We start from the raw sequence: 11662 nt of genomic DNA on the forward strand, positions 1-11662 counted from the left end.
TTGACGATCCATGCGAAGACTTCACAATCCTGCAAGTGAGCAATTCAGGTCCAGCAGATCTCCAGTTATTGCATCTGGGATAACATTGTTGAAGGCATCCTCGATGTCTACGAAAGGTATTGAGGTAGACTTCTTGGAATATATATATTAAGTCATAGTGATCTGTAACTCCAGTTATCAAATTTTATAGCTTATGCTTTGACCGAGGGAAAGGAAATAGTTGAAGAAATTAATATATATAATATTATGGATCGATCGCTAGTTTGGGACCTCGTTACTCTGGGATCTCGCTAATATTGGAATTTTGTGATATCAACAACAAGTTATAAATTTACAATTTTATATTATAAGGAAATTAATGTGAAACTAAGAACTAATAAGGGATATAATTCTTTCGATTAAAAATATATTGTATCTTCTGTTATATATAATGATATTTTTATTGAATCAATCTATAGAACTAGGAAAGCATTGCAAATGGTATAATAAACTTCAATAGTGCTTAAGCGATTTCTTCAAACCATTTCTTCATCCCTTAATCAGATTCATCGTCGTTTGCATCATCTATAATAGTAGTTAGAGCAGAAGATGAGGCATTGGTGGGACCCAATGGTTCAAGACCCGAGATACACCTGTTGAAATCTTCATAGATGACAGCTTGTTTCTCCCTTAAAGCGCGCTCTGAAGCGTTGGTGCATATGTATCGATTGTGATCAATCAAACGTAATTCCTCTTGCACCGCAGTCAACAGCTCTCCAGAGTTAGCTGAAATCGAGTACATGGTCTTGGTAGTGTTGCCAGCCTGAAAATACAAGTAGTTCACGTAAAGTATTCGTAAATACGTAAGTTGCATGTGTGTCACGAAGAAGATGAGTAGAATAAAGAGGGTACTCAACTTACCGTATTCGCGTAGCATTCAAAGTAGTCAACGGATCCAGTATTGTTACTGCACGTAGAAAGAGCAGCGCAGGCGGCGGTCGCAGTGTTATCGATCTCAGTGCGGTTATCCTTCATGTTCTCTTCGAAGAGCTCATGGTTTTCATCGGCGGTGCTCAGGCACTGGGAAAATTCAGCCTTGTAGCCCTCGGCAACTTGATTCACCAGGAGTATGTAGGTGTTAAAGCAGTCGATCAAATGGTCTGAATTACTCTGGTTTATTGCTCGGGAGTTCTGCAAGAGCCCAATCTCCAGCTGGGGCAACGCTTGGCTAAGGCCAATGGCCAATAGCAGGATACTCAATTTTGTATACATATTGCAGATCTTTAACACTTTTAGATTTGAGTCGTTCGTTCGCTGTGAGTGTCGGATTCGTTATTGTGGAAATATGGAACCGACTCGATATTTAAGTGATCCTATCCTTAAAAAAAAGTGCAGTATTTGTTGTAAACTGGTCATATTATGACAGCAATCACTGTTGTATCAATGTTGACCGACGTTATCATTAGCTGACGCTCATAAAGTGTGGTGTAAACAATGTAAATTTAAATAATAGCCCCACACACAGCTTCTTAGCAATCTTTATAGAACTCATTTGATGCCAACACAAATGACTTGCACAATCTTGAACATTGGCGCAAGTTTTGTTATTTCACAAAATTTCCTTGAAAATGTAATGCAATTAAAAATTTTGACAAAACTGCGAGCAAATAGCAAATTGAATAATTTAGAAATATATCTAAAAAAAAAAGTATACAGAGACTATTATTTGACGGCAAATCGATCGACATTGCTAGAAATTAAATGAGATATGATAATTTGTCCCTAAGTAGTTCAGGAGCACTTCGGTAATGATATTGAATTGAGTAAATACCACAATGCAATTTAAATAAAATAAACTTTTTCGTAATTTATTGGTGGAATTAATTAAGAATTAGCTTGGTACACACTTTGATTTAAGCGCATATTAAAAATAACTATGTTCCGATATACTCCGCCACCAGCCAGGTTGAGTATCGACACGGGTCGCATTACACCTTAGTCCAGCCCTACTTCGAACCATGATATGCTCTTTGCAAAGAACATTTCTGTATGAAGACCATGTCCCAAATTCAGGGAACAGATCTTAGCTAGCATCAGTACCTTGCGAACCAAAGTGATGATATTACCAGTCGGCTCCCACGTGGAGGGTTTTGTTGAGAAATTTTTGTCAAACACACAGAAGCCTATATCTACCATGTAGATATATATAGGCTTATAGATAGATATGGGCTTTTGGGTCTACCGCAATTTTAAATGCATACTAAAAATCTGCTTCAAAGATCGGTATTTCTTGGCTACAGCCAAAGTATTTCGCAGTCGGTTACGCCCGACTGAAACGTTCTCTCTTGTTGTTATAATCGTTGATATCAAGGGGTTTAGTTTTGATTTTGTACAGTTCCAAGTACCTTATCAATGCGATTGTAGATTGATATTGTATCAAGTTTTAACAAATTGCAAGTCCATTGTTATCAAATATTATTTTTTAAATACGTTATTGGAGGCAAAACAAAAGGCAAAAGTAAATAATCTAAGTAAGTCAATTTCTTACCTAGCAAATTATTGGGATTTCCAGGTGTTCGAAGTAAATACATATATTAGATTGTAAGAAAAAGAAAAGATACTTTATCCCACTGTTATTAGTTATTTAAAACACAGTTAAATTATTTATTCGTGTTAAATTATGTCAATTTTATTGAATACCACATAATAAAAGATAGTTGAAGTATAATTACTGAAAGAATTTTAGTTGGTTTAGAAAAGTCAAGTTGTTTCAAATACTATGTTTAATTAAATTGTTACGTAGTGTTATATATGTATATTGGCACTTTGCTTATTTTGAGAGTCTAAGAGCTCCTGAACCATTTCTTCATGTTCTTGACAATTCGCTTGAGATCCTCCTCGGGCATGTTGTCTTCTGTTGCAGCAGTTGTCTCAGCGGTGGTTGGCGCAGCAGTTGTCTCAGCGGTGGTTGGCGCAGCAGTCGTCTCAGCGACGGTTGGAGCAGGAGTCGTCTCAGCGGTGGTTGGCGCAGCACTCGTCTCAGCGGCGGTTGGAGCGGGAGTCGTATCAGCAGTGGTAGGCGCAGTCGTTGGGGCATCGGTGGGACTTGGTGTGGTTAATGGTTCAAGACCCTTGTTACACCTGTCGAAATCTTCAAAGATGGCAGCTTGTTTCTCCACATAGACACGCTCTGATGCGTTGGTGCATTTGTATTGATTGTTATCAATTAAACGGAATTCCTCTTGCACCGCAGCCAACAGCTCTCCAGAGTTAGCTGAAATCGTGTACATGGTCTTGGCAGTGTCGCCAGCCTGAAAATACAAGTAGTTCACGTAAAGTATTCGTAATTACGTAAGTTGCATGTGTGTCACGAAGAAGATGAGTAGAATAAAGAGGGTACTCAACTTACCGTATTCGCGTAGCATTCAAAGTAGTCAACGGATCCAGTATTGTCACTGCACTTAGACAAAGCAGCGCAGGCGGTGGTCGCAGTGCTATCGATATCAGTGCGGTCACCCTTCGTGCTCTCATCGACGCCCTCACGGGATGCATCGGCGGTGTTCAGGCACTGGGTAAATTCAGCCTTGTAGTCCTCGGCAATTTGATTCATTAGGGGTATGTAGGTGTTAAAGCAGTCGATCGACCGGCCTGGATTACTCTGGCTTATTTCTCGGGAGTTCATTATGAACTTCATGAGCCCAATCTCTGGCATCACAAGCTGGGGCACCGCTTGGCTAAGGCCAATGGCCAAAAGCAGGACACACAATTTTGTATACATATTGTAGACTTTTAACACTTTTTGATTTGAGTTGTTCGTTCGCTGTGAGCGTCGGATTCGTTATTGTGGAAATATGGAACCGACACGATATTTATAAGTGAAAATAATGTGGTTGTAAATTTAGGCTTGGCCTTATCAATTGAAAATATCAGTCTTGTCGCTTATCGGACACTTTGCTTGGAAGCAATTTAATATTCGCCGACTAATCCCCACACCACGTCACAGAAATTTTTAAATCTCAAATGAATGATGATTATCAAAAATGTAATAGCTGGTACAAGTCTTATGATTTCCTAAATCTTAATCTAATTAAAAATAGTGTACTTTGTTAAATCGCACAACCTTTTTGAGTCTAAGTATTTCTGTAAATTGTTGACATTGATTGACGTTGAGTTGTACTATTTTTAACTTTTATCTGAAATCAATCAAGTGTTTATTTTCTGGGGAATTTGTTGCATACAAAGAATTGCTCATTTAAGTTTGTTGTTTTTCCTTAGTTCCTTATCAACACGTGAATGTCTTCAGTCTTTGCCATTGGTAAGCTCGCTTATCAGCGCTGATATTCGATAAGCGCTTTTGTGGATGATCACAATTGAAATACAAATATTCAGTAAAATGTTTCTAACTCTTGTGCAAACTCTTTATGCAATATTTAGACTTACACACTGTTTGCGCGATCAGCTTTTTGATAGCTTTATTTTCAATCAATAACACGATGTTATTTCAACGATATAAACTTTATTCAATATATTTAGACTAGAGGACAGAGCTTAGTCTTTTCAACAACAGATTGTTGATTAAAGGGTTGAATACACTCAGCTACGGTAGCAAAAAACGAATAATAAGCTGCAGACGCCGGCGGCTTAGCGAGTGCCCTTTTTCGAGAGAAAGAGAGAGAGAAGGAGAGAGCTAAGGGCCGGCTGCTGCAGCTAAACTACACTTTAGAGAGTGTGCATATGTAACAACAACTATTTATGCTAAGCCGCACAGGGGACAAATTAAATACATATAGATCATTAATGTGATTGTAGCTTCGTTGCTGCTGCCGCCAACGCACACAATAATAATTTTGTAATGGTGAGGGTCAATGATCAATCTCAAAATATTAAATCTTATCTATATGTGTGTCATCTTCAGTCGCTTATCATGCCGCGTGCAGGGGCCGTGCCCCAATTAAAAAACTAATACAATAAAGAAGTCAATGGTTATCAGATTGTAAATCACTTAAGCACTCGTTTCTACCAAATGACAAATTTAAAATAAAAAACACCGTTGCTTAGCAGTTCAGTATATGTGCTATTTTAATTGCGCCACATACATTTTTTTGGCTAAAGTAATTTAAAAAAGGCTTACGTTCACTAACGTCAACGAAAGCAACTCAAATTTGTTAAAGTTATTCAAGCAAACTTAACATTAGCACATAAACCCTAAGTAGACAAGTTAAAAACAAAACAGACAGAAAAAAGGCTTTCTATTTTTCGATCTGAGTTTGGACCTTAAGTCTGCTTTGAAGAACTAAAATTGAACTAGGGACGGTGTTGAATAAGTGTCTTCAATAAATTTCAGTTAAATTATTAATAAAGAGGATATTAAAATATTGTAGTCTCCTATCCTTTCTATATATATGTCTATATATATTCTTATTCAGCATCACTAGGCGATTCGATATAGCTTGCCGCTCTGAGCAAATCTTACAGTTGAGAAAAAATATTATCTACATGGGACTACTTTATACAATAGCTTCCAGAGAAACAAACAGTCGTTTTTTTTTAAATTTATAATTAAATTTATATGTCAGCAGGTATGCAAACTTATGTAATCTTCTGCGTTCCAAAGATGCCGTTCTTTCTTACTTTATTTTTTACCACAAGTGCTGCAAAATCAGTCTGCTTAACTCCAGCGGCTGATATGCGAAACAAAGAAGCGAGGGACGTGGCAGCTACTAATTTGCATATCTTAATTGCATTCTTTGTGTGAAGCTGAACCACCCAAACAGAACTCGAATTGCATTCACTTTTTACATACACACATATACACTGAAGAGTAAACCTTTGCAACGACTTAAATCAGCCGTTAGCTGCATCCTGCGGCAAGGACACGCACCTACACTCTCGACAGTCATTAGCTAGATTTTAGGGGTACAAGTGCGTGAGAGTGTGCAAAGGGCTGTGTGTGTGCATATATATGTGTGTGCAAATGAATGTGTGTGCGCCCACATTTCTAATTTGTTTTAATTGCAGTGACAACAATGCCGCAGGCAAGAAAAGCGACCATAATAACAATCAACACCAAAAGCAAAAACAAACGCAATTAAATTTTAATGACAAAAGATAGCAACGGTTTACTTAAATGTGTAGGTTATCGGACCTAAAGTAACCAAATAAATTTGGCAGGCCCAAAACGGAATTGGCAATTACAAAAAAATTGCAACTAACACAAACAAATTTTAACATTTGCAATCCTTTTAAAGATCTGTATGTATCTGTTACCATCAAAATAAAATATATTTACCTATGATTTCGGATATACATTTTTTTAAACATATTTTTGCTGATTATTCATAACAATCGGATAATAATAAACAAAAAAAGAAGACGCAGCTGCTTAGCTCATCAGACTACAGGGTAATTTTCAGTAAAGTTCCCGCATCGCGCCGACCTGATCACCCTGCAGCCGTTAATTATGTTACACTTACAAAAGTTCAATTGGTTTAGTTAAGTTTAATACAAAAGTTGTCAGTGAGCCTAATCTAGGTCAAACACTTTTGCACTAACGGCGACTAGATTACAAAACTTTTCCTCCCAATAATAACCAATGTCAGTCAGTTTATAATATATTTAATGATGACCTTGACCAGTACAATAAATTTAATCCAGGAAGCTAGTGATTCGATGAATTTAATAACTTCTTGAGGTCAGAGCTCAGGCTTCGTGCTGAAGAGGTTGTGAGCGTAACCGTAAGTCCAACGTCGTCGTAGGCACAGCTAGTGAAATATTGTCTGGAACTGCAGGACTTGTGATTAGATCATATGTGGTTGTATATGAAGCAGGTGTGGTTGCAACTGAAACTTCATAGCCACGTCAGTGCCTTCGCTGGCAGTTACAGTTGTTTTGGTCGATGTTGTCGAATCAGACAACAGTGGACATCAGACAATCAGTGGACATAGGCCTTGTCTTCAGTTCATAGTGGTCGTGCAATGCTCCTCTGTGAATGCTCCTCATTTCAATGCTATGCGAGAGCTGGCCATAATAACACCGGGTACTGCTGGAAATGTTATACATCACTGTCACATCATCGTTGCCCTATTATGAAAAAATAATAGATATATAATTATACTTGTTTTTCCCAATATGCAAATTATTAGGGTACAGAACAGCAAATGTAGGTCAAGTTGCTAACATTTATTTCGATTAGTTAAATTCAAATTCCAATTTATCTACAAATTGTATTTTTATTGAACTAAGCAACTCAATTCATTTGTCGGGCATTATCAATTGCGTGAATAATTGATCGACACCGGTGAACCGTCTATGCATTCAGTGGGTGACTAAGCAATCTGAACGAATTTTTATTTATAAAAAAAATTCTCAGAAATATCACTTCGTTTTTATGGAGAACAAATAAAATAACAATAGATTGCGAGACTATCGCCGGTTCTTGAACAATTTCGTAGAAATGATAATAAATATTCGATTCCACTGGCTAATTGGAAAATTTAATTGAGGGAATCAAAACAAGGTAGAATAAGTTAAGATAGATGGAGAGGCACTTGATATAATGCGTAGCTCATAAACAGCAGGCAAAATGCGCATACGAATTTCAATTGTGTCTCGTTCCTCATTTTCCTCCCCACAAATTGGAAAGATAAGCGTAATTCATTCCCATTTTTGCACAATGCCAGCAATTTTTCAGCAACGATTCTTCTCTTCACATCCCTTTTGGCCAGCAGCTGCCTGTACTTACAATGCATTTTCAATTTTCGAATTTTCAGCGCTCCGCGCTATTTGATGCATGTCGAGCTCCATCTCGTTTGCAGCAGCCGGTCTACCGGGCAAATGATTAATTTTATTTACTTAAAAGCAAACATCGCTGCATACTAAGATACAGCCGATGCTGAAGCTGGAACTGCATAACGATTGCGCCTGCAACCACAGTGGGCGCCCATGGCTGCCACTTGGAAGAGCTGTCAGCGGAAATGGAGTTGTGGCAAATGCATCACCGCTCTTTCGACATTGAGTTACGTTGAGTTAACTCTTGATGAATTCTCAGACATCAGGGCACTAAGCAACTGACAACTGAGTGCCAGAGCTTCGGGCGGTTTCACTCTCTTTAAGTAGTCCTCAAATTGTTATTTGGCACCCAAAATGGATAATCAAGCACTTTTGTCCTTTAGCTACACAATATTAACCTAAACTTTTAGTTAGCAAAGTGACTCACTAATTCACAGTTATGATGAAGTCTGATTAGAATTCAATTCACTTATGGCATTATTTTGTCAAGCCAATTTTAAAACAGCATATTTTGAATTAGTACTGTGAGGAACATGCGATTTGCGTTATCATGTACCGATAATAAGACTAGCACTTTAGCGATAAGTTCTACCATTTTATTTTCAAGGAACACTCAATGAAAATACGGTTTAATAACACTTTAAAACTGGACATCTAATGAAATTTACAACCTCAAGATTAGATTCCGTAGTAATTATTGTTTTTCTTTTCTGATCTCTTGCTTGCTCGCTCCAGTAACTAAAGAAACATTTGTAACAAAATTAAACTGCAGAGTTTAGGAATCCCCTTCTGACGATAACATTTAAGACTATTTTTTTAATTTATAACGTGTAGACTTTTTCAACTTCGTCATCACTTCCTCTTATCACGGTGTGATTTTATTTTCAACTGATTAAACTAATTTTCGTTTAAGCTCCATTCAAAATTATTTGTTTGAATAAACTGGTGTGATATGAAGTGATATTTATTATTAGAAAAAGTAAAGTACCTTTGAGAACTCGAACTCTGTGATTTGGAATTCACATTTTAAGGTATAATTAGTTTAGTAATTGTGAGTGTATTTTACGACTTTCCTGTTTTGATTTTTGATAAAAGCGATAGCTAAGTAGTAGTAAACAGCTAAGTAGCATGTTTTGCGCTGATTTGTTATTTACGATAATTATATAATTAATCTTATTATTTATAAATTCGCCTTGGTAAATTTTTAGCATGTACATAAACTGTTCAGATAAAATGCATTGCAATATTTCCTGATTTTAAATAATGAAAAAGGAAATTATCTTTTATAAATTAAGATACTTTATTAACAAAATTAGTTTGATTAATAATTTATGCCCAATATGTGTATAGAATTTAATCAATTTGCTTAACACCTCACATCTAGAATTTTCCACCTTTATAGCGGGTTTTGATTGTTATTACAAGATTCCTTAGTTCCTGATACCCAATTAATAGGTCTATAACTATCAGGTCATTATTAAAAAAGGCTATTATATGTCATAAAATTAGGTAAGAGCCGTCAGCTGACAAACGTGGTATAATTTCTAATGAACCAAGGGCAAGCCAATATAATTTGCGATAATTATTTTTACTACTCGCATTTCGTATACGCATTGATGTCACTCCTATTTTTATATAGTATTCTATGTGTAGTCAACTGCTATGCGGGCGGAAGCACAACAACGCAAATTGTTGTGTTGCAATAACAAAAGATTTTACGATTGCAATAACAAGAAGTGCCCGCAATTAAACAGGCCATCATGGTAACTGGATGGATATGGATAGAAGTAAATTGATGTGGATGAATGTGGCTAGCTTGTGGGCTGCTTGTCGCTGCTGTTTGGCTTGGCTGTTGTCCGACCATCAATAGGAGCCAACGACATAAATACATATAGAAATGAAGTTACAAGCAGACACATGGAAACTGAAATAGAATTAGAAATCGCAATTTTAGTTGGGTGGTGGTCATAAAACTTACCAGCGCTGTGGCACGCTTCGAGTTTATGAGTGCGCGTGAAATTCAATTAAAACGCGTGATCAATATTGGTGTGTCTGCTATGCAAGCCATAAAGCAGCTTATTGTGTATTATTGAAGGGCATCAGCAACCCAGCCACATCCAGCAACACATGCAGCAGCAGCAACAGCAACTGACACAGCAGCAACCGCAGCAGTCACTGATGATCGTTCAACTCCTGCTGGCGGTTTCACACAGTTTTCTATACCATGCAAAAAAAATATCTGAAATGGGAAGCTTTTTGCTCTATGTTACTCCTATTATTTGGTCGCCGTCGATCTAGAATTTAAAAGTTTAGATCTGGCCAAATTCATCCATTCGAATATCTTGTTTGATTTTAGTTTAAATTAAATTTGACCTTATGAGTAAACTCAATTAATCAATAGAGACTGTAACAGCAATAATGAGCTAAGTTCGATGTCTTCTTTTGTGTTAACCATGGAAATTCAACACCAAATTTAGTTAAGAGAAAATACAGATTTATGTTATTTAAGCCAGGTAAACCAATCTACACGGTATCTTCCACGTACACCAATTATTCAATTGCTTTGTATGTAAATGTCAAGCGCAACAGTCAACAGCCAATAGTTTTTTATGTGTTCTATGTCTTGTGGGCGTTGTTCACTAAAGTATGTGCGTCAATTTTCGCTGATTACCCGTCCCAGTCATGCTGTCTATAAAGATTATATGCTTGTTGAAATTAGATAACACATAAAAAAGATATGTATATATATATATATATAGCAGACATAGCCAGCAAGCGGAGCATTCAGTCAATTCGGCTGGCTTTGCGAAATTAATTAAGATAATGGCATGAAAAATATAATGAACTTGTCAACGCCCGACAAAGCGGAAAGTGTCCCTAAATGCAGCTTATTGTAAAAGCACTTCAAGTTTTATTCGCCAACCTGATATACTACCAACTTACCAAATAGAAACTGACTGCAGGCATCTGGTATAAAGTGCAGCTGCGGATGGAACGAATACAGACAGGTGCATTATAATGAAAACTTTCGCTTTGTTGCACATTAAGCACACAACATGACCAGCTGCCAAGTGGCTTACTGCCTGCTCCTTACTACAACTTAGCAACTAGCAGTCTGGACGTGAGTGTAAGAAATAGAATACTTTCTAATTACATTTTTAAGCTTTGGTGAAAAATTAGATGTGTTCCTGCCTCTGTTGCGTGTAATTGCTATTGTTATTAATCGTTCTTGTTTATATAAAAAAAATGCAATCTATATATGTATCAAAAATTTAAATTATCTTTAAAATTTCTGAAGACAACTTAAATCTTCTTTTAAGAAACTTCTAAATACAATAACATATTTTTAGGGGCTATACTCTGAATTAAAATATTTTCCATTTATAAAACATGTTATATTTATATTCATTCATATCAAAAGAAATAATTTTTAAATAATTTTAAACTTATTTGTTCAAAACAATAAAGCCAAAATACAAAAAAAAATAGAAACTGTCGAGAAAACGAGTCTCTAAGATGTCAACTGCATTTACTCAGGAGTAAACAAATAAGAAAAAAAATGGTAATGATGCGCGATGTGAAATGTCAAATGTTGCGGCTGCCATAGAGTAAGCCTGGTCATCAGCAAAAGCCGCAAAACAAAAGGAAATCAATTAAAAATATTGGTGGTAGGAAATATGTTATTGGCCCAAAAATATACAACTATAAAGGCAACAAAACAGAGCACAGAATACCGATATTTATGCATATGCTTTTAATTGGTTGTTGGTATGTCCGAGACTCACATTTAAATTAAAAAAAAGGTTAAGAATTTATAACTAGCTTATAGTCGGCTTCATCGACGTAAACTGTATATGCAATAAAAGTCAGCAAAATCAAATATTTATGTGCAACT

General features: G+C 36.4%; 2 protein-coding genes and 1 long non-coding RNA gene across 3 annotated transcripts; all 3 read right to left on the reverse strand.

Annotated features, from left to right (window-relative positions):
* Positions 1–416: 416 nt before the first annotated feature.
* On the reverse strand, positions 417–1285 carry LOC6560755. Its single transcript, XM_001986542.2, has 2 exons — positions 901–1285; positions 417–802 (listed from the first exon to the last, which is right to left on the reverse strand). Exons 1-2 carry the CDS (start codon positions 1249–1251, stop codon positions 536–538), a joined length of 618 nt encoding a protein of 205 aa, XP_001986578.1. The 5' UTR covers positions 1252–1285; the 3' UTR covers positions 417–535.
* Positions 1286–2639: 1354 nt separating this feature from the next.
* LOC6560756 (protein TsetseEP) lies at positions 2640–3862 on the reverse strand. The gene is made up of 2 exons (XM_001986543.2): positions 3389–3862; positions 2640–3290 (listed from the first exon to the last, which is right to left on the reverse strand). Exons 1-2 carry the CDS (start codon positions 3755–3757, stop codon positions 2823–2825), a joined length of 837 nt encoding a protein of 278 aa, XP_001986579.1. The 5' UTR covers positions 3758–3862; the 3' UTR covers positions 2640–2822.
* Positions 3863–6578: 2716 nt separating this feature from the next.
* LOC116805032 lies at positions 6579–8240 on the reverse strand. The gene is made up of 2 exons (XR_004364984.2): positions 7721–8240; positions 6579–7059 (listed from the first exon to the last, which is right to left on the reverse strand). It is a non-coding gene; the product is annotated as an uncharacterized LOC116805032 (long non-coding RNA).
* Between the last annotated feature and the right edge of the window lie 3422 nt (positions 8241–11662).

Source organism: Drosophila grimshawi, unplaced genomic scaffold, assembly GCF_018153295.1.
Source record: "Drosophila grimshawi isolate 15287-2541.00 unplaced genomic scaffold, ASM1815329v1 contig_1367, whole genome shotgun sequence".
NCBI classification, from domain to species: domain Eukaryota; kingdom Metazoa; phylum Arthropoda; class Insecta; order Diptera; family Drosophilidae; genus Drosophila; species Drosophila grimshawi.